The sequence below is a fragment of the Scyliorhinus canicula genome, chromosome 8 (assembly GCF_902713615.1).
Source record: "Scyliorhinus canicula chromosome 8, sScyCan1.1, whole genome shotgun sequence".
Lineage (NCBI taxonomy): Eukaryota > Metazoa > Chordata > Chondrichthyes > Carcharhiniformes > Scyliorhinidae > Scyliorhinus > Scyliorhinus canicula.
Window position 1 is genome coordinate 82,050,974 of NC_052153.1, and position 23,735 is coordinate 82,074,708.

Here is a 23,735-nt window from a genome sequence, read left to right on the forward strand (position 1 = left end):
TTATAAACACATAGTAAACATCTTACCTACTACCAACATTGATAACCCCCAAAAGATACAGTACTCTATAGGTAACCCTTAATAATTTTCCTAACAACATCCAGAAGTCAAAAACCCTTTATAACAAAGACAGTAGGTTTGCATTCCTTACAGAACAGGTATTACTTTGAAATCATCAAGTGATCTGGAGACATTCTTTAGCATGTAGAGAGACTCAAAAAATCTCCTTGGTTTGAATGCAGCTCTCCAACTGAAAACAAAACTAAAACTCAGCTACAAAACAGCTTCTAGCTCAAAACGAAAGTAAAAAGGAGAGCCAGAGCTCAGCTCCACATACTGACATCACTGCAGCCACTTGAGAAGACAAACATTTCTTAAAGTGACATTCCAATGACAATCACAGGCCACTCACTCAGCAAAGGGGACCTACCTCCACAGGGTGAATCACAGGCGATCACCAAAACACAGCCCTGTACCAACTGACAGCACAGGGCCTGGCCTAGCCCTGTACCAACTGACAGCATGGGGCCTGGCCCAGCCCAGTACCAACTGACAGCACAGGGCCTGGCCTAGCCCAGTACCAACTGACAGCACGGGGCCTGGCCTAGCCCAGTACCAACTGACAGCATGGGGCCTGGCCCAGCCCAGTACCAACTGACAGCATGGGGCCTGGCCCAGCCCAGTACCAACTGACAGCATGGGGCCTGGCCCAGCCCAGTACCAACTGACAGCATGGGGCCTGGCCCAGCCCAGTACCAACTGACAGCACGGGGCCTGGCCTAGCCCAGTACCAACTGACCGCAAGGGGCCTGGCCTAGCCCAGTACCAACTGACAGCACGGGGCCTGGCCTAGCCCTGTACCAACTGACAGCATGGGGCCTGGCCCAGCCCAGTACCAACTGACAGCACAGGGCCTGGCCTAGCCCAGTACCAACTGACAGCACGGGGCCTGGCCTAGCCCAGTACCAACTGACAGCATGGGGCCTGGCCCAGCCCAGTACCAACTGACAGCATGGGGCCTGGCCCAGCCCAGTACCAACTGACAGCACGGGGCCTGGCCTAGCCCAGTACCAACTGACAGCACGGGGCCTGGCCTAGCGCAGTACCAACTGACAGCACTGGGCCTGGCCTAGCCCAGTACCAACTGACAGCACGGGGCCTGGCCTAGCGCAGTACCAACTGACAGCACTGGGCCTGGCCTAGCCCAGTACCAACTGACAGCATGGGGCCTGGCCTAGCCCAGTACCAACTGACCGCACGGGGCCTGGCCTAGCCCAGTACCAACTGACAGCACGGGCAACTGACAGCACGGCGCCTGGCCTAGCTCAGTACCAACTGACAGCACGGGACCTGGCCTAGCCCAGTACCAACTGACCGCACGGCGCCTGGCCTAGCCCAGTACCAACTGACCGCATGGCGCCTGGCCTAGCTCAGTACCAACTGACAGCACGGGGCCTGGCCTAGCCCAGTACCAACTGACCGCACGGGGCCTGGCCTAGCCCAGTACCAACTGACAGCACGGGCAACTGACAGCACGGCGCCTGGCCTAGCTCAGTACCAACTGACAGCACGGGACCTGGCCTAGCCCAGTACCAACTGACCGCACGGCGCCTGGCCTAGCCCAGTACCAACTGACCGCATGGCGCCTGGCCTAGCTCAGTACCAACTGACAGCACGGGGCCTGGCCTAGCCCAGTACCAACTGACCGCACGGGGCCTGGCCTAGCCCAGTACCAACTGACACATAAAAAATATATTCCCAGGGCCTCCAGCATATCCCAAAAAACATGTACCCCAGTTGCACCTGTACCTTTTTGGGGCCAAAAACAGTGGCCTCAGTTTTCCCACTTAAATGGAAGAAATCTCTGATTGTCCAGTAAGGGATGTCAGCTAAGTAGTCGGAATGTAGCAACAGTGGAGTAGTCAAGGGAAGTAGTGGCGAATTAGAGCTGGGTGTCATCAGTATACATGTGAAAGCTAATTTAAGATAATGTGCATGAGAAAAAGGAGGGGGCCAAGGACAGATCCTTGGGGGAACATCAGAAGTAACGGTGTGGGAACAGGAAGAGAAGCCATTTCAAGTGAAACTCTGATTAAGGTTTGACAGATGAGAATGTTAGTAGCTATGCTCAATGGATGACACTGATGAGGTGTTGGAGGAGGTTGGTGTGGTCAACCATGACATAGGCTGCAGACAGGTCGAGGTGGACAAGGAATGATCGTTTACCTTTGCTACAGTCACATGATGCCATTTGTGACGGATAAGAGTGTGGTTTCGACACTGTATTATGAGTGGTATCTTACACTAAAAGCATTGCTGGATTCCCACTAGCATGGATATAGCTGTAATAGTCTTGGTGGTTAAATAGCCCACCTCTTGCCAGTCTTTATGGTAATTAAAAAATTTATATGCAAACACTGTGGTAATTAACAAAGGGAGTTCAGAATGGCCTTTACATGGTGCTCAGAGTTTTAAATATTAAGCACCTTATGTAAAACGAGTCTGATAATGGCCATCTTGTTTCTAGTGGACTTGCACCTTAATGCAAACAGGCCACTATTTTACACAACCTCTGAGGTCCTGAACAGTGTATCTGGGGGTGACCTGGGGAACCCACCTTGCAAGTTTGGTAAGGATTGCACGGCAAGTGCCTGGGAAGTTCAATCTTCTGATGGGAAATTGTCAAACACTGGGAATCATCTGATAATGTGATTTAAATTCCAAACTTCAGATAGTTCTGACTGTGTTACACTAATATTAATTTTGAAGAATTGAAACCACTTCTAGCTTCTGGGTAACTATAGCACTGACCCACTCTGATGGGACTCCTCCCACCCCAACCCACCATGCACTTCTCTCCCTCCCATCAAACCAGTGACCCAATGACCATGAAACGCACGCATTCCCCCCCCATAACCCATCAATTCCTCCAAGCTCCCACCCTGCCCCCCCAATCAGTCCCGCCCACTTATCTTATAAACGTACCTTCTTCCTGGCTGTTTAATATGGCTGGGACTTAAAACTTACCTGCTTTATGGTGTAATAAAGGAAGCATGTCCTCCTTACCTGCTAGTGGTGTAATAAAGGAAGCATGTCCTCCTTACGTCTGTGCTCCAGCCCTGAACAGAAGACCATGGGAACCTGCTGCACTACACAGATCTCATCTGGTCTGAGTCTGAAGGTTGGGCAAGATAAGAGTGGCTGGATTTACAGGTAAGGAACTATGAGCGAAATGGCAATATTTGCATTGATTTTGTTGCTAATTTTGTCTATATTTGCATCGCTTTGCTAATTTGGCCTATAATTGCACTGATTTGCTAATTCTGCAACAGAAAATCCATTAGGACAGCTGGGAAGTGAAAAAAGACATTTACATATAAGATTGGTCTCCTAACTCGAGATTGTTGTCATATTGCTCGGCTCAGTTGGTTGTGTTGTATTCAAAACTTGGGAATTCTCATTAAAATTAATGCTATTGCATTAGTCAAACTACAGAGATTTATTTTTATAACTGGTCAGCGCTGCTATCATGCTGAGTACACTGAAGGTAAAAGCAGTGGTTATACTTCAAGTGAACTGCCCACATAATCATGCAACAAAATTGTAAGCTGGTTACTTTAGATAGAAGACAGGTAACATAACAATCATATTCCACAGCTGACAGTACGGCTTATATTATAGTTTATTTCAAGCATTTTTAAAATTAATCTGCAAACATGAGAGCAGTTCTACCATGCTCAGTTGAGCTATGCTAAACGGCAGTATGTTTATTTGATATGTTGTTCAGATCAGCAAATGCAGGGAACAGTGCACTTTCACAATATTTAGTTACTCACTTAGATGAAAGCACAGGAGGACTGACAAAGTATCTCAGAGCATCTTTTATCATATCTTGCATCAGATGTGTACCAAATACCTTCTTGTTGTCTACCAGGAAAGTTGCCTGCAGCATAAATATTTAGTATAAATATAATCAATCTGTTAATAAATGCAATTATTTATAGTTTTAATAACATATGCAAATTCTTTGAGATATTCAAGTTGTCTGCTCATAATCACAGTATAAGCAGATATCTTCGACCTCTGGTGACGACGGGCGGGAGGCAGCTGCGCGTTGAGGGCTCCTGTTCGGGAACGGCATTGTCGGGGATTGACGCCCAGTCCTAGGGGCAGCGAAGGCGGTAAAGATCAGGAGAAAGCACAGGGAAGGGATATGTCGAGGACCAGTTAAAAAACGGCTGTGAAAACAGCTGAAAGTCCGTCGGGGAGAAGAAAGGTCACCGCAGGATCGGTAAAGAAAATGGAGGCTGGAGCACCAGGGGAGGCCACATTGCTTATGGCTGAAGAAATAACTAAGGTGATGGCTGCGGAATTCGAAAGGCAGTTTACAAAATACATGGAGACAATGAGGAAGGAGATGAGGGAGGTTTTGAGTGTGCTGGTGGAGGAGGCGATTTCCCTGGTGACGATGGCGGTGGCGAGCGCAGTGGTGGAGGTGCAGAAGCAAGGGGAGGCGCTGAAGGAAGTGGATGAGAAATTATTGCAGCACGGTGATCAACTTACCTCGATGGGGAAGGAGATGCGGAAGGTGATGGAGAATAACAAGGATCTGCGAGGAAAAATGGAAGACCTGGAAAACAGATCCAGGCGACATAATTTGAGGATTGTGGGTCTGCCCGAAGGAGTTGAAGGGCCGAGGCCGACTGAGTATTTTGCTGCGATGCTGGCGAAACTATTGGGGGAGGGGGAGGATCCCTCCCGATATGAACTGGATCGGGCTCAGCGGTCGTGGAGGCCTATACCAAAGGCAAGTGAGCCGTCAAGGGTAGTGACTTCCGTAGGTACAGTGTGAAGGAGAAGGTCCTGTGCTGGGCCAAGCAGAAGCGGGTGGTGCAGTGGGCTGGAGCTGGTATACGTGTATACCAGGACTTTACGGTAAAGTTGGCGAGGAGGCGGGCTGCTTTCAACCGGGTGAAGAGGGCACTGTACATTAGCAAGGTGCAGTGCGGCATTGTATATCCAGCGAAGCTGAGGGTGACTTACAAGCTCAAGGATTTTTATTTTGGAACGGCGGAAGCCGCAGAACTGAGAAATTGAGAAATGGCCATGTGCCGATGTAACCTCATGACTGTATTTTCTTCTTTTCTTTTGTTTCACTGCGTGCGGGTGTATGGGCTAAAGGAGCCAATGTTGTATATATTTGGACAAGGGAAGTGATGGGACTTTAACTCAAAGTGAGGGCTCTTTTGGAGTGTAGGTGGAGATATGGGGTTTGTGTGCTAAAAGGGGATTTCTGGGCTTTCCTAGGGCCGGGCAAGGGGGAAAGGGACCCGGGCGGGAGCCTCCATGCTGGCCAGGCCGGCCAGTGAACAGGATTGAGGTGGGGGGAGGGGCTGTGGCCATCGGAGCCTGGCAGAACAGGGTCCGAGTGGTCTAGCCGGGGTGGAAAGTTCAGGGGAAGGAACCGAGGTTGGGGGGAGGAGTTTTACAAGAGGCAGAGGACGGGAGGAGTTGGGGGGGGGGGGGGGGGGGGTTTACAACTCTTGGGTATGTGTGTTTGGGGGGGGTGAAGAGAGTGGACTCTATGGTGACCATGGGCGGTCCCGGACTCCTTTTTAATTTTTCTCCTTTGTTTTTTGTTTCCACCGTGGGAGGGTTTGTTTTATTGGATGCATATATTGACAGGTGGGCCGTTGTTTGGGGTGGTGGGAGGATGGGATCGTTGGGGTCAAGATGATTCTTGACAGGAGCGAGAGTAACAGGGTAGTTGTTATGGGGGACTTTAACTTTCCAAATATTGACTGGAAATACTATAGTTCGAGTACTATAGATGGGTCAGTTTTTGTGCAGTGTGTGCAGGAGGGTTTTCTGACACAATATGTAGACAGGCCAACAAGGGGCGAGGCCACATTGGATTTGGTACTGGGTAATGAACCCGGCCAGGTGTTAGATTTAGATGTAGGTGAGCACTTTGGTGATAGTGATCACAACTCGGTTATGTTTACTTTAGCAATGGGCAGGGATAGGTATATACCGCAAGGCAAGAATTATAGTTGGGGGAAAGGCAATTATGATGCTATTCGGCAAGATTTAGGATGTATAGGATGGGGAAGGAAACTGCAGGGGATGGGTACAATCGAAATGTGGAGCTTTTTCAAGGAACAGCTACTGCGTGTCCTTGATAAGTATGTACCTGTCAGGCAGGGAGGAAGTTGTCGAGCAAGGGAACCGTGGTTTACTAAGGAAGTTGAAGCACTTGTCAAGAGGAAGAAGGCGGCTTATGTTAGGATGAGACATGAAGGCTCAGTTAGGGCACTTGAGAGTTACAAGTTAGCCAGGAAGGACCTAAAGGGAGAGTTAAGAAGAGCGAGGAGAGGACACGAAAAGTCGTTGGAGGATAGGATCAAGGAAAACCCTAAGGTTTTCTATAGGTATATCAGGAACAAAAGAATGACTAGAGTAAGATTAGGGCCAATCAAGGATAGTAGTGGAAAGTTGTGTGTGGAATCAGAGGAGATAGGGGAAGCATTAAATGGATATTTTTCGTCAGTGTTTACACTGGAGAAAGACAATGTTGTCGAGGAGAACACTCAGGTTCAGTCGACCAGGCTAGATGGAATTGAGGTTCAAAAGGAGGAGGTGTTAGCAATTTTAGAAAATGTCAAAATAGATAAGTCCCCTGGGCCAGATGGGATTTATCCTAGGATTCTCTGGGAAGCCAGGGAGGAGATTGCAGAGCCTTTGTCCTTGATCTTTATGTCGTCTTTGTCGACAGGAATAGTGCTGGAAGACTGGAGGATAGCAAATGTTGTCCCCTTGTTCAAGAAGGGGAGTAGAGACAACCCTGGTAATTATAGACCTGTGAGCCTTACTTCGGTTGTGGGTAAAATGTTGGAAAAGGTTATAAGAGATAGGGTTTATAATCATCTTGAAAAGAACAAGTTGATTAGCGATACTCAACACGGTTTTGTGAAGGGTAGGTCATGTCTCACAAACCTTATTGAGTTTTTTGAGAAGGTGACCAAACAGGTGGATCAGGGTAAAGCTGTTGATGTGGTGTATATGGATTTCAGTAAGGCGTTTGATAAGGTTCCCCACGGTAGGCTATTGCAGAAAATAAGGAAGTATGGAATTGAAGGTGATTTAGCGGTTTGGATCAGTAATTGGCTAGCTGAAAGAAGACAGAGGGTGGTGGTTGATGGCAAATGTTCATCCTGGAGTTCAGTTACTAGTGGTGTACCGCAAGGATCTGTTTTGGGGCCACTGCTGTTTGTAATTTTTATAAATGACCTGGAAGAGGGTGTAGAAGGATGGGTTAGTAAATTTGCAGATGACACGAAGGTCGGTGGAGTTGTGGATAGTGCTGAAGGATGTTATAGGATACAGAGGGACATAGATAAGCTGCAGAGCTGGGCTGAGAGGTGGCAGATGGAGTTTAATGCGGAAAAGTGTGAGGTGGTTCACTTTGGAAGGAGTAACAGGAATGCAGAGTACTGGGCTAATGGCAAGATTCTTGGTAGTGTAGATGAACAGAGAGATCTCGGCATCCAGGTACATAAATCCCTGAAAGTTGCCACCCAGGTTAATAGGGCTGTTAAGAAGGCATATGGTGTGCTAGCCTTTATAAGCAGGGGGATTGAGTTTCGGAACCACAAGGTCATGCTGCAGCTGTACATAACTCTGGTGTGGCCACAAGGATGTGGAAGCTTTGGAAAGGGTTCAGAGGAGATTTACTAGGATGTTGCCTGGTATGGAGGGTAGGTCTTACGAGGAAAGGCTCAAGGAATTGAGATTGTTTTCGTTAGAGAGGAGAAGGCTGAGAGGTGACTTAATAGAGACATATAAGAGAGTCAGAGTGTTAGATAGGGTGGACAGTGAGAGTCTTTTTCCTCGGATGGTGATGACCAACAAGAGGGGACATAGCTTTAAATTGAGGGGTGATAGATATAGGACAGATGTCAGAGGCAGTTTCTTTACTCAGAGAGTAGTAGGGGTGTGGAACGCCCTGCCTGCAATAGTAGTAGACTCGCCAACTTTAAGGGCATTTAAGTGGTCACTGGATAGACATATGGATGAAAATGGAATAGTGTAGGTCAGATAGGCTTCAGATGGTTTCACAGGTCGGCGCAACATCGAGGGCTGAAGGGCCCGCACTGCGCTGTAGTGTTCTATGTTCTATGTTATTGTTAAGGGGATTGATTTTGTATTTGTTACCGTTTACTGTCTGTGGGTGGGGTGTAAATTTTGAAGGAAAATGTGAAAATGGAGAATAAAAACATTTATAAAAAAAAATAAGCAGATAACTTCAAAGCACGCAGATCTAGTTATAGTAATGAATTCAACTTTATCTAAAAGTGATTTATAGATATTCTACATAATTTACTTAAATTGAGACAATTTTAAAACTTGTATATGACATTCATCAACAATCTCCATCGATAATGTATAACATGCAAGTGCTGACTAATGAAGCAGTCAATTGAAATTCCCTAGGACATACAAAAAGGTTACATACCTGCAACAAAGACCTAGAGAGCACACAAGGCGACTGCTCACTAAATTCACAGAAAAAGTCCTACAAAATGAAAATTTAAAAACACACCAAAAAAATCTTGATTAGACAATTCATAATTATATTAATAGAGGTATAGAATCACAAAATGTATTTTTAGTTAAAAAAAGCTCAATTTACAAGTTAATAACATGTCCCCATATGAAATCTTTCTATGCACATGGCAATACTGTTTTGTAGAATTCCAATTGAAAAGAAAATGACTCAACTACTTGAGAAGTTTTAATTTGTCCATAGTTTGAAAGTAACATTCAATCTATCAAAGGAGTGTTGGAAAAAAAACTGCAGGTCATTTAGCACTTGGGGAGAAAAAAAGCTAAATTAATATTTTACGTATGGATCCTTCATCAGAGTCTGCATTTAAAATAATATTTTGTGTGTGTTATTTCCAGGGATGCGGGCCGGGATTCTCCCCTACCCGGCGGGGCGGGGAGTCCCGGCATGTCGGAGTGACGTGAACCACTCCGGCGTCGGGCCGCCCCAAAGGTGCGGAATTCTCCCCATCTTTAGGGGCCAAGCCCTCACATTGAGGGGCTAGGCCCGCGCCGGAGTGGTTCCCACTCCACCGTCTGGCGTGAACGGCCTTTGGCGCCACGCCAGCCGGGGCCGAAAGGACTTCGCCTGCCGGCGAGTCCGCACATGCGCCGGAGCGTCAGGCGCATGCGTGGGGGGGGGGGGGGGGGGGGGGGGGGGGGGAAAAAAAAAGAGTGCCCCCACGGCACAGGCCCGCCCGCCGATCAGTGGGCCCCAATCGCGGGCCAGGCCACCGTGGGGGCACCCCCTGGGGTCAGATCGCCCCGCGGCCCCCCCAGGACCCCGCCCGCGCTGCCAATCCCGCCGGTCAGGTAGGTCGTTTAATCCATGCCGACGGGAAAGGCCTGTCAGCGGCGCGACTTCGGCCGGTGCGGGGGGCCCGCCGACCGGCACGGCACGATTCCCGCCATCACCGAATCTTGGGGGGTGGAGAATTTGCGACACGGCGGGGCTGGATTGGCGCCCCCATCTGCGTCAGAGAATCCCACCTGCGGTGTCCAATATTTTTCAGCATTTGTAATTTTTTTTTGTTCAATCCAACTCTTGTTGTCCAAGAAAGTGGGTCAGTCTGGCACCTGTCATAGTAATGCTTTGGCTCCAAAAGCTAGGCTACATAATTGAATTCCAAAATGAATATTCTAAATTAGTATTAGCAGCCATTATTTCTGTCACCAGGGAGCTGAACATTCTACACACCACAGAATTATCATTACTGGGTCACTATCTTAGACTTCCCTACCTTACACTATAAAGGTGAGGTAAAGTCACCATAGTCCCAGATAACTACAAGCTGCTTTCCCCTTTGAGGTGCAGAACTGACTTGTGGTGGTATTACCTGAGGATCACCACACACCAGGCGAGGGGCAAGGTTGAGAAGGCGGGCCTTCATGAATAATCTCAGCCGGAATTGGACCCGCGCTGCTGGCCATCTTGTCTAGCCCACTGAGCTAAATCGACCCCCCTGCTCTTAGTGGAAAGGCTATCACCATAAAGACCACTGCTCTTCAAAGAGAAGGCCTCTAGGGTCAAATAGGAATAGGAAGTAAATGTGGCCTCACCGGTGTCAACTACATTGCAAGAACAATAATTAAAAAGTACAACTTTTGTCAATTAACCACAAAAGTAGGACTGATGATGGTTGTAGTCGTTGGGCTACGTTGTTGACTTGAAAGAGGAAGGGCGGTGACAGTTGGCACCATCCAAAAAGAAAAGGTAAAGTGAATGGAATCTAACAAAAAAACAATGGTGTGTTTATATTAGAAAATTGCTTTAAAAGATAGTTCTACACAGCTGGGAATGAGGAAATAAAATAAAAGGGAAACAAAAATCTTGAAATAAATATTTTTGGGGTATGCATTTTTACTGCTCCGGCCCATCGTCAACCCTGTCCAACATCAACCCCACTCACCGAGCTACATATGGTTGAATGGTTTTAATTTGCATAGTTAAAAGATTACTGAAAGGGGGCACGGTAGCACAATGGTTAGCATAGTTGATTCACAGCTCCAGGGTCCCAGGTTTGATTCCTGGCTTGGGTCACTGTCTGTGCGGAGTTTGCACATTCTCCTTGTGGGTTTCCTCCGGGTTCTCCGGTTTCGTCCCACAGTCCAAAGATGTGCGGGCTAGGTGAATTGGCCATGCTAAACTGCCCTTAGTGTCCAGAAAGGTTGGGTGGGGTTACTGGAATAGGATGGAGGTGTGGACTTGGATAGGCTGCTCTTTCCAAGGGCTGGTACAGACTCGATGTGCAAAATGGCCTTCTTCTGCACTGTAAATTCTATGATTCTATGATTTCCTGTGGCTTGTTTTTCACTAAACAACACAGAAGAATCACTATATATAAATGCAGTTGCTACTTTTTTCCCTTGTTTCTTGATTAAAATGGGAGAGACTATTTTAATTTTGGTGTGAAACGCCAGGTGCTGGGGTTTTAGCAGTTGCACTATGATTCACTTTGAGGGTGCTTACATTACAACTTTGCCATTGCAGCAAAATGGAAATTACTTTACTATTCTGCTACAGTCGGTGGTATAAATAAAACTTCTGCCAAATGAAATGTTCTTTGAAATAAAGTCTATTTATGAACTACGGTCTGACTAGTTAAACAATAAAATGGCAGAAGTTTACATAAAATAAATTTTGAACTTACCAAAATATTGTGCAGATTTGTCAAGTTGACAACTTCACAAACCATTTTCATCCGCTCTATAAGTTTTGCAAAATAGTTGACCATATCCTCTCGTTTTATAATTTTTGCATAGCGGGGGAATGTTGGAGGTAATAATCTCTGATTGACTAGCGGCTCAAATCCCATCATTATAGGATGATCTATTAAGCCAAAGTGAAAGGCGTCGTCTTTTTTTCAGCATTTATTTATTTGAAAATATATAACTAGAATTTTAAAAACATTTTTGGCAAATACAATTATCTGCAGACCCATTGCAACTCTCATGCAGCAAACTAGGAAAGTTTTGGCCTGTCTGTTGCATAAGTGAATATCATGAGCTCAGTCACAAAATGTTTACAGTGCAAAAGGAGGCCATTCGGCCCATTGAGTCTGCACTAGCTCTCTGAAAGAACATTCCATCTAGTCCCATTCCCCTGCTTTATTCCCATAACCTTGCACATTCTTTCTTTTCAGATAGCAGTCCACTTCCATTTTGATACCTTGATCGAACTTGCCTTCACCACCTTATCATGACGTTCATACTCGACTCTCTCTGGTGAAAATAATTTTCCTCAGATCACTTCTTCCATTTTTGACTATTATTTTGAATTGATGCCCTCTAGTTTTGATGTACTCTTGAGAGGGAACAGTTTTTCATTATTCAAGCTGTCCATTCTCTCCTGGATACCTTTATTGAGTCTACTCTCTGCCTTCTTTTCTCCAAATAAAATAGACGCTACCGTTCCAATCTATCCTCATAGTTATAGATGTTTATCCTTGGAATCATTCTTGTGAATCTCCTGTGGCCACAAGCAATGTTTACATCTTATATCACAAACATATCTTAGTTTGCTGACACCAACAAATCACGGTGTTGCAATTTCGAATTTATGTACCACTAAGACAGAAACAATCAGAAGTGCACTTTCTAAAACTCCAGACTCAAGGACAGTGAATGAGACATATAAACCCAAGTATGATTGAGTTGCCTAATTATGCAACTGCTGGACTGATGGGGTTCTGCACTAATGTGTGGTACAACCATGAAATAAACAATTTCAAAATATATATACTCCAGCTAAGATAAAGCTGCATTATAAGACACTAAAATATATAGATTTGTTAAACTGTGAAAAATAAAAACTAATATTTTAGTTACGTTCTTAAAATAGGATCTTGCGAGTTTCTTATTCTGGCAATAAAAAAATGACACGTTTTTTTCAATTTTATTTCCTTTGCATTACCAAAATAGAATACTTTTCTGAAAACTAGAGTGTGTCACTTAGCAGCCTCTTCCTGATAGCACGGTATTTTACCAGCACGGTATTTTACCAGCTGCAGTTGGAGGGAGGGTGAGATTGTGGTAGGTCTCTCCTGTTCAGAATCTTATGCCCCAAAAAGGGCCTACTGACAGCAAGTGCTGCTCCTGCTTGCAATAGTACTCCCCACACAATCCACTGCCCCGCACCTTAACTCTGGGCCTCCAGTGATGTTCCTGGTCCAGGGCCTACTGAAAACCATGCACTGGCCACTGCTCGGACTGAAGAACTGCCAGGTTCAGTGACTGGCCCACAGTTCTCAGTGGTGGGACCATTCTGCTTCAGACGGTGGATGCCATAACTTCATGCTAATAATTCCTCGAGCTTCATAAAGTTCAGTCATGGATTCCAAGACTCGCAGAACTGGACTTGTACCTGACTTTCCAGCCAGTGGGTGGGAACCACCACTTCTCGATTACAAATCCCGGCCTTTTGTTCATCTTTCAGGCTCTCTCGATCTTTATACCAAAGGCCTTTTTTTGGGAAAGTGGACACGATCATCTCTGGCTTTGTATGGGTGGGGAAGGTGCAGAGGATGGGGAGGACCCTGCTACAGAGGCAGAGGGGAGGGGGGTTGGCGTTGCTGAACTTGCTTCATTATTATTGGGTGGCGAATGTGGACAAGGTGCGGCAGTGGTGGGAAGGAGAAGAGGCAGAGTGGGTTAGGATGGAGGAGGAATCTTGTAAGGGGTCTAGTTTGAGGGATATGGTGACAGCAGCGTTGCCAATGATCCGAGTAGGTATTTAAGGAGCCCGGTGGTGCAGTCCACAGTGAAGATATGGAATCAGCTGAGGAGGCATTTTAGGGTGGAAGGGATGTCGGTGCTAATGCCGTTGTGCGAGAATCATGGGTTTGAGCCGCGGGAGATGGATAATGAATACAGGAGGTGGAGGGAAGTGGGTCTGGTCAAGGTGAGGGATTTGTATATGGAGGAAGTGTTCGCCAGTCTGGAGGAGCTAAGGGAGAGGGTACAGCTGTCGAGGGGTAGCACGTTCAGGTATCTGCAGGTTCGGGATTTTGCGCGAAAGGTCTGGAGGGGGTTCCCTAGGTTGCTGGGATATACCGTGCTGGAGCGACTGCTGCTTCCGGATGTGGAAGGGGAGGGAAGAATATATATATATATATATATACACACACAAGTGCTAGGGGAGCAGGGAGGTGAATGAGTGGTGAAGATCAAGGAGAAATGGGAAGCGGAATTGGGAAGTATGGAGTGAGGCCCTGTGAAGGGTAAACGGGACCTCCTCTTGTGCAGGGATGAGCCTGATACTGTTTAAGGTGGTGCACAGGGTGCATGTGATTCGGTCAGAATGAGTGGGTTCTTTCAGAGGGTAGCAGATGAGTGTGAGCGGTGTGGGCGGGGGCCAGCGAATCACACGCACATGTTTTGGGATTGTGAAAAGTTGGTATGATTCTGGGTGGGAATATTCGTGGTCTTAGCCAGGGTTGTAGAGGAGGTGGACCCAGACCCTTTGGTGGCGATATTTCGGGTTTCAGAGAAGCCGGAGCTCATGGAGAGGACGGCTGATGTTGTGGCCTTCTCCTCTCTGATTGCAAAGGTGGGGGATGTTTGTGACTGTGTTTGAGGAGCTGTTCGTTGCAGGGGGGTGGGTGGTAGGCGGAGGGGTGGGGGCGGATGGTGAAAAAGGGGAAAAATCTGTACAGACTGTATAGTTGATTGTTGGGAAGCATGTTTCCCGGGGTACTTATTTGCTGTAACCTGCTTTGATACATGTTTATAATAAAATACATTCCAGCCTTTGGCTTAAACGCAGTACTGTTTTTAGGAATTTGGTAAATACCTAAAATGTGGAAAATATATGTAGTTCCGTACCTCCTTTTGTAGTATCATTTTGGGCCTGAATACCATGGTGAATGGAGTTTTGTATAGCAGGTAGAAGGTCTGTAGCTTGGGTCATAAGCTTCTGTGCTTCACTTATTGCACTGATCTAGAAAAAAAAGTTAACACATTACTTTTCAGTTTTATTATTTCTTCACCTTTTCAACATCACTGATCTTCCCAATAATTACACTGTACTGCATGTCATCAACAACAAAGGTGGCTGGCTGCCTGTTACCAGCCCTCTCCCGATGATATTGTGCAACTAATTGGCAGGAAGTGCAACAGCAACGCAAGTGTGATTTCCAAGATCTAGCTATGGGAAACCAGCTTGCTTCTCTTTGACTGAGCTCTGAAAATCACTGTACACGGATTGACTGGCATAACACCCTTGCCCCAAACCTTCATCCTAATATTTTGTGTGTTAATACATTGGCTCATCAGTATAATTCATTTTTCCATCCCTCCTTTCATGCCACCTTCAATCTAGGTTTTCCCTTACCATTGTCTTCCCTTCCCCCACCCTAATCTGTTCCCTGTTCCAGGTTGTCCTTTGACACATTGCTTACCTTTGTTCTGCCAATAACACATTCTGATGTATTAATGTGCCACAATCAGCAAGCACCCTTCTTAGCCATGGTCATCGCCATTTACATTCCCTTTCTCTTTTTGTCCACGACATTTTTGTCAATCTTTCCAACCCTGCCGTCCCCCGCCCCCCACGCAGTATAAATATCATCCTCGTTTCAGTTCTCTCTCGCTCTGATGAAGAGTCATCCAGATTCAAAACTTTAGCTTCCTCCTCTCTCCACAGATGTCAGATCTGCTGAGAATTTTCTGCTTTTGTTTCAGATTCCAGCATCTATAGTAATTTGTTTTTATCTTAGGGTTATCAGTGTAAGTTGCTACTCAAATTTGTCATTTAATAAAACTGTTGTGACATTTTAACAATGAATAATATTGTCACCAGCCTGTTAAGTGCCGTAGTATTAATAGGTTATAGAAAAAAAAACACAATTATAGCAATGCATTTTAATGCTGTTTGTAGCTCTTAATTCATCTGTACCAACATGACTGAACATTTATAATCTAAACTCTTATCCAAATCACTAACAAAGGGCAGAGTGTGTTTTCCCTTATTATACAGATGAAACTTTATATTTGAAGTGAAAACTCATTAAAGAAGAGCAAGGAAGTTTTTCAAGCTTAGTTCATAGTGTATAAGACTAGTTTAGAGTCCACAAATAAAGATCCATGAACTTCCACTGACGTCATGTAAGAGTAAATTGCATGAAAGGTGGCTCCTGCCTTGTTTTTCAATCCTTTTTGCCCATTTCTCGGGGTTCTTTTGTGTTTAAAACCAGCTGACCCAACTGGGTGCAAACTGGGTAACAGTAGTTGATGGAGCTAAGTTGAAAGTCTCATCGAAAAAGCCACTGGAAAGAAGCAAATGAAGTGTTCGCCCCTCTGGAGTTGGATAGGGCTCATCGGGCACTCCGGCAGAAGCCATGGCCGAATGAGCCACCACGGACAGTGATTATTCGCTTTGAGTTTCGAGAGGAAGGAGCAGGCCAAGAAGAACCGCAATATAAAAAAAATGTTCCCAATGAAGGGGCAATTTAACGTGGCCAATCCACTCACCCTGCACATATTTTTCGGTTGTGGGAATGAGACCCACACAGCCACAGGGAGAATGTGCAAACTTCACATGGACAGTGTCCCTGGGCCAGGATCAAACCCAGGTCCTCGGCGCCGTGTGGCAGCAGTGCTAACCACTGCGCCACGGTATCGGCACGAAGAACTGCAATATTGACTGTGATGGGCACACAGTGTGGATCTACCAAGATATTGGGACTCAGCTGGCAAAGAGGCGTGCAACATTCATTAAGGCAAAGGCAGTGTTGTACATCAAAGGAGTGTGATTTAGGGATAGTGTATCCGGCGAGATTGAGAGTCATGATGGACTCGAAAAACCATGGGTGGAATTCTCCATTGGCTGATGCCGAAATCGGGAAAGGTGATTGGGTGGAAAATCGGTCCCGGCGCCAAAACCGCAGCGACGCTCGACAGCGGCGTCAATGCGTACCGGAACGCACGTAGACACCATTTGCATGCCATTATCAGGCCCCACCTGGTGTTCTGTGGGATGTCCGTGATTCTTCGCCCCCAATGGGCAGAGTTCCTGACGACATGGTGGCTGCTGATGGAGAGAGAGAAGAGGTAGGATCCGGAGAGGAGCGACTGCGGGCTCCCGGGTGGTCATTGGCCAATATGGCTGGAGTGGGGGGGTTCCTGCCAGGGCCGGAGGAGGGGGGAAACAGACCGTGGCCAGGGTGACTCCCCCACAGGACGAGGGCAAAATCTAGGCACAGACGCCATTATGGCGGCCACCTTGCTACACACCCACTGACCACCGACCTTAGCCCCGGTTCTGCAGAGTGACTGTATGGGTCCCACCACACACGCAGCACCCCCGTCACCCACCCGGCCGCCATCCATCAGTAGCCCACGCAGGGCAATACCCACAGTAGTCCCTAGCGAGGGCAGTGCCAGCCAACGGTATCTCCAGCATCAGGTACGAGCGCCAGGGCCAGAGGCACCGATGGGGCCGGGGGCGTGGGGTTGGGATATACGGGGGCAGAGCCCGCAGTGCCAACTGGGGCTACCATCTAGCCCAGTGGACCTGGTTGGGCATGGGGATATGCACTACATTAACATGTCCACCTTTCACCTCCTGCAGACAATGGATATTGGAATACAAACAGCAATGGTGGCCTTCCTGCTTGTCGCTGCAGCCCAGTAGAGTGCCCTGTGACTGTATGAGCAGGCATTGCTCGAGGAGGAGGAGTAGCAGCAGCGGTGCGTGCAGCAGAGAGACAGCTAGCAGCCACCCAGATTGGAGAGGCGGTTACCCAACAGGCCGAGGAGGAGGAGGTGCCAAAGAGGGGCTGCATGAAGCCTCGTCTGTATCGGCATGCCTGTCATTCGAGGACCTGCCAGACCGGGCATGCCATCGAAGACGTCGGCTGAGCAGAGACTGTGCGACATATCTGCCAGATGATGCCACACCTGGCACCACGGCGGTATGGGGGCAGACACCTGCTCCCGATGGCTGTCAAGGTGATGGTCACCCTGAACCATTACACAACGGGATCCTTCCAGACGCCGAGTGGGGACCTCTCCGGGATCTCACAGACCTTGGTGCACAGCGTGGCAGTGCCCAGGTGCTAGCTGGGCAGTGTTAAGGTGCCAGTGTTCCAGGGGGAGGGCCAGGGGCTACTCTGCCCTGTCCCGGACCACCTCCAACGGCCTGGAAGACCCCCCAGGTGCTGTTCCACCTGGTTCACGTTCTTGTGGACCAGTACTGATTAGTGCCCGGCTGCAGTTTCTTTGTGGAGGCTGGTGGATCGAGGAAGGTTGGTAGATCCCTGGTTGGGAGGCTTTAAGTAGGTTTATAACCCATTTTAGTGAGCGCCATTTGGTCCCCCCCTTTTGGGCGAGTTCCAATTCCGACACCTCGCAGGTCTTGGATAGATCACGCGATGGCTGCCGGGAAGCCTGCAGGAGGCCTCTCCTGGGATTTACGACCATGTTGTGCTCTTGCTCGAGTGCAACACGGCCACTGGATCGCGCCCAAGATATCATCAAGTTTTTCCATTGTAATTAATTTTCTTTTATTTTTATGTAAATGTATGGATTCTTTATTAACGCTGCCGTGTTATAATGGCCATCATGTATCAGGCTACATCTTATGTGCTTAAATATTGACTGTGTGATAAGACAGGAATTTGCTGGAAAAATAATGTACATTCCCATTAACGTGCAAATCAGCCAGTGAATTCAAGGGACTAAGAGGTATGCCATGAGTTGTAAATACCAGAACTTGATTGATTTACACAACTTCTCTGTTTGCTTCACACAAGCAGCACCTTGGCCTTAGCCTTCCCGTTGTTTTTAAGAACTTGCAAGATTTCCAATTAATTTCCTGTTAACAACACATATGAATTAGGAGCAAGAGTAAGCCACTCAGCCCTTGAGCCTGTTCCACTATTCAACAAGATCACGGTTGATCAGGTTGTAATTTCAACCCCACGGGCGCGATTCTCCGCCCCCACGCCGGGAGGGAGAATAGCGGGAGGGCCTCCCGACATTTTTCATGCCCTCCCACTACTCTCCCTCCCCACTCCCCACGCCCGACCCACGCCACGAATCACCACTCGCCGTTTTTTACGGCGAACGGCGATTCTCCGAGGTCGATGGGCCGAGCGGCCGGGCCTTCACGCCCGTTTCAACACGGCAGCAAACACACCTGCACGCTGCCGTTGTGAAACGGGCGCCAGATGCCCGTTTGGGGCATCTGGGGGCCCGTTTGGCACGGCAGTACCACGGCCATGCCAAGGGGGGCATAGGCCCGCGATCGGTGCCCATCGATCACGGGCCGTTCATCCGTAATGGACGCACTCTTTTCCCTCCGCTGCCCCGCAAGATCAAGCCGCCACGTCTTGCGGGGCGGCTGAGGGAAAAGACGGCAACTGCGCATGCGCGGGTTGGCGGTGTCCAGCCTGCGCATGCGCGGCCGGCATCATCGGCCGCGTCAGCCGGCATGACGCTTGACGTGCGGACTTGACGACCGTCGTCACGGCCGCGCCGCCGTGACGCACGGGGCCGCACTCCTAGCCCCGCCCGGGGGGGGGAGAGAATCGGCCCCGGAAGTGGGCGTGAAGGCTGCCGTGGGTCACGGTTACGATTCTCCGCATTTGCGGAGAATCTCGCCCCACATTCTTGCCTACTCCCGATAATTTTTAATTCCCTTGTTAATCAATAATCTATCTAGCTCTGCCTTAAATATATTCAAAGACTTTGCTCCACTGACTTTTGAGGAAGAGAGAAAAAGATTCTCCTTATCTGTCATAAATGAGTGTTACCTAGATGCATAGTTGGTCCGACCATTCACTAAATGTCCCAGAGGTCACTGTCTGTGCGGAGTCTGCACGTCCTCCCCGTGTGTGCGTGGGTTTCCTCCGGGTGCTCCAGTTTCCTCCCACAGTCCAAAGATGTGCGGGTTAGGTGGATTGGCCATGCTAAATTGCCCGTAGTGTCCTAAAAGTAAGGTTAAGGGGGGGGTTGTTGGGTTACGGGTACAGGGTGGATACGTGGGTTTGAGTAGGGTGATCACTGCTCGGCACAACATCGAGGGCCGAAGGGCCTGTTCTGTGCTGTACTGTTCTATGTTCTATTACCTCCAGGTGATATTATCAGCTCATATTTCCAGCAAGCTACAATGCAAAATGATGTTTAACTGAAGGGTGCAGGAAAAAATATCTAACCGCATATGATGGCATGATGCCCTACTCCAGCACGTTCATCGCTTCCGATTCTTCCTCTTTAAATCTACCTTGTGGACAAGTATTATTAGATGCTATGAGGGTACAGAAAGTTTGCTTTACATTAGTTGGTGAGATTTTTAATTGATTTTCTGATAACTGGAAAACACATGGGTACTTCTAGCACAATTTCTAGATAGTGTTCAAGAATGGGATTGGTGCTGGTGTCAATGTTACTATCTCGAATTCTACCTTGGCTGAGATCAATTAACTTTCCAAAGACTGTACACCAAACCTGATAACCTTCTTCGTCTTTTGGTCCGATACATGCTTCCTTAATCATTTGAACCTTTTGATCAGCCTTTGCTTGCATCATCAATAATAGAAAGTATGCCAATTCTAAGGTTTTGCATTCTGAAACAAATGCCATCATAATTTTGAAAAAGTCCGTATCAAGGTCAATGACAAATTTTGCATCAAGTTGTTGATCGATCAGAAACCCTTTGCGGTGGCTAATAGGCACACCTGTGAGGTGAAAATGGCTATTCCAGCTCCTTTTGACTCCAATATGCTCCCTGTTGATAAGCAGGGTCAATCTATGAAAGTCATTCTAGAAACAGTAAGAAGTCTTACAACACCAGGTTAAAGTCCAACAGGTTTGTTTCAAACACGAGCTTTCGGAGCACGGCTCCTTCTTCAGGTGAATGGAAAGGCTTGTTCCAGAAATGTTTATATAGACACAGTCAGAGATGCCCCGGAATGCGAGCACCTGCAGGCAATCAAATCATCAAAGATGCAGAGAGAGAGGTAACTCCAGGTTAAAGAGGTGTGAATTGTCCCAAGCCAGTTCAGTCGGTAGGCCTCTGCAAGTCCAGGCTTGTTGGTGGGGGCCGAATGTAATGCGACATGAATCCCAGATCCCGGTTGAGTCCGCATTCATGCGTGCGGAACTTAGCTATAAGTTTTTGCTCAGCAATTTTGCGTTGTCGCGTCTCCTGAAGGCCTCCTTGTAGAATGCTGACCCGGAGATCAGAGGCTGAATGTCCTTGACTGCTGAAGTGTTCCCCAACTGGAAGGGAACAGTCCTGCCTGTTGATAGTCGCACGATGCCCGTTTATTCGTTGTCGCAGTGTCTGCATGGTCTCGCCAATGTACCACGCTTCGGGACATCCTTTCCTGCAGCGTATGAGGTAGACTACATTGGTCGAGTCGCACGAGTATGCGCCGCGTACCTGGTGGGTGGTGTTTCCACGTGTAATGGTGGTGTCCATGTCGATGATCTGGCATGTCTTGCAGAGATTACCCTGGCAGGGTTTTGTGGTGTTGTGGTTGCTGTTCTGAAGGCTGGGTAATTTGCTGCAAACAATGGTTTGTTTGAGGTTGCGCGGTTGTTTGAAGGCCAGTAGTGGGGGTGTGGGGATGACCTTGGCAAGATGTCCATCCTCGCTGATGATGTGTTGGAGGCTGCGAAGAAGATGTCGTAGTTTCTCCGCCCCAGGAAAGTACTGGACGACGAAGGGTACTCTGTCAGTGGTGTCCCGTGTTTGTCTTCTGAGGAGGTCGGTGCGGTTTTTTTGCTGTGGCGCGGTGGAACTGTCGATCAATGAGTCGAGCGCCATATCCCGTTCGTACGAGGGCATCTTTCAGCATCTGTAGGTGTCTGTTGCGCTCCATGCAGACACTGCGACAACGAATAAACGGGCATCGTGCGACTATCAACAGGCAGGACTGTTCCCTTCCAGTTGGGGAACACTTCAGCAGTCAAGGACATTCAGCCTCTGATCTCCGGGTCAGCATTCTACAAGGAGGCCTTCAGGAGACGCGACAACGCAAAATTGCTGAGCAAAAACTTATAGCTAAGTTCCGCACGCATGAATGCGGACTCAACCGGGATCTGGGATTCATGTCGCATTACATTCGGCCCCCACCAACAAGCCTGGACTTGCAGAGGCCTACCGACTGAACTGGCTTGGGACAATTCACACCTCTTTAACCTGGAGTTACCTCTCTCTCTGCATCTTTGATGATTTGATTGCCTGCAGGTGCTCGCATTCCGGGGCATCTCTGACTGTGTCTATATAAACATTTCTGGAACAAGCCTTTCCATTCACCTGAAGAAGGAGCCGTGCTCCGAAAGCTCGTGTTTGAAACAAACCTGTTGGACTTTAACCTGGTGTTGTAAGACTTCTTACTGTGCTCACCCCAGTCCAACGCCGGCATCTCCACATCATTCTAGAAACAAGTATTTAGTTAACTTGAATTATGTTGAATAACTTCCACAAAGGATGTGTCTCACCTCTTTCTTTGTGAAAGCAATCAGGGCAGTCAATAATAACCGAGTAAACTTTATCCTGCTGAAAACTGCTGTACATTGTTGATGCTGAAACATTAAAAGCAATCACATTAGAATTTCAAGTCCTAAAACTGGAATATTTCAATAACTATGTTGACTGAAGTCAAAGAAGGTTTTCTTAATTACATTCCTCCTCTTTCTTCACTTAAAAGAGTGCCACAAATTACATTCCCTGATGGGTATGTAAGTATAGATCATTCTTTCAAAGTTATCTCTTAAATGTCATGCCACAAACTTTGGGTAACAGATTAGTCACACTTTTGTGGAAGTATTTTGTTCTTAGTCGTCTATCTTTTAAGTTTATCCCTATTTTTGAATAATTGCAAATGAATACCTAATAAAATGTAATTTTACTTCTGAGGGTCTGCATTGCATTAATAATGAATGCCTCCTCTCTTTTCCTTGTAGTTTTGCTCCACTTACATATTTGGTAAATCATGCTTCCTGATGTAGAGTAGGTAGGGTGGGTGGCTAATGGTGGGGTGAGGTTCACAGTTCATGGTCAAGAATTAGCCAAAACAATGAATATATTTAATTTTCCCTCACAACTGGGAATACACATATCACTAGTCCTTAGGTCCTCCTTTACAGAGCAAGTCTAGGACTGTGAACCAAACACTACGAAATTAGTTTTAATAAGATGCACTAAAACTTTCTGAAGTTGATAATGTGCATTGCATAGTAGATGTCATACCCGAGGATCTGTTCTGCTTATATCATAAAGTTATTTTTAAAATATTTCGGGATTTCGGACTTTTCAGACAGAAAATACAGTAGTTCTTTTAATATGTCTGAGACTGGAACCAATATATTTTCATCAGCCTGGATCCAGAAATGTGGTACAGGGAAATTTACATGCTGAATTCAACTTAAAGAGAGATGCATTCTTACTTCAAGCTCAACCTCTGGATTACGCTCTTCCCCTTGACGACTTCTAGTGCTCTGGGCAAAAGAAAAACAGAAACCATTGTTCCTGAAGTGTAAGACATGAGAAATCTCCAGCAAAAATGTTCAACATTAACTGAAAATATAAAGATTCAAAATTGCTCCCATGAATATTTAAGAAAATGATACATATAAATGCTGAATTTTAATGGAAATATCTTAGCACACAGTACTAATATGGTACCTTCACTCTTCTTTGCAGATCATCTTCTACATCTTTTAACATGCCTGGAAATAGAATTTAATAGAAATTGCAGAAGATTTAATAGATTAGTAGGTACTTCAATAAATCAAAAGGATCCAGTCACACAAACGATGCCACAAAGAGTAATTCCACATTGCTCAATGCTTCTCACAAAGTAGCTTTGTTCTATGTAACATTTATTTCTCCACTATTAAATTAGGATTATTGAGACATTAAAAAAAAAATCAAATGTATATTATTACTGTAATTGAATTAATGGCTAATGTTGATAAAACTACTATAATTACTTTTAATAACTTTAAAAGAATTACTGCTAAACTTAATTTTAACATTAACTTGTAGTTTATTTCAGTCTTAGACAATGATAAACAAGCTGCCTGCTGATGACAGCCACACAGTTAATTAACTAGATAGCTAGTTAGAACTGGTTCCCGAACCAGCAGGGCCTGATTCAGGTCTTCGAAATTCCAGCTAG

At 46.8% G+C, this 23,735-nt stretch overlaps 1 protein-coding gene across 2 annotated transcripts in view; it reads right to left on the reverse strand.

The window, feature by feature from the left end:
* naa35 (N-alpha-acetyltransferase 35, NatC auxiliary subunit) overlaps positions 1-23,735 on the reverse strand; it is a 109,281-nt gene that overhangs the window by 58,884 nt on the left and 26,662 nt on the right. For both annotated transcript variants that reach the window (XM_038804842.1, XM_038804844.1), the window contains 7 exons: positions 23,240-23,283; positions 23,002-23,052; positions 22,054-22,137; positions 14,428-14,542; positions 11,256-11,434; positions 8,516-8,575; positions 3,837-3,943 (listed from right to left, as the gene is read on the reverse strand). In XM_038804842.1, the coding sequence (XP_038660770.1) occupies positions 3,837-3,943; positions 8,516-8,575; positions 11,256-11,434; positions 14,428-14,542; positions 22,054-22,137; positions 23,002-23,052; positions 23,240-23,283 (640 nt within the window). The remainder of the gene's footprint in view (positions 1-3,836; positions 3,944-8,515; positions 8,576-11,255; positions 11,435-14,427; positions 14,543-22,053; positions 22,138-23,001; positions 23,053-23,239; positions 23,284-23,735) is intronic.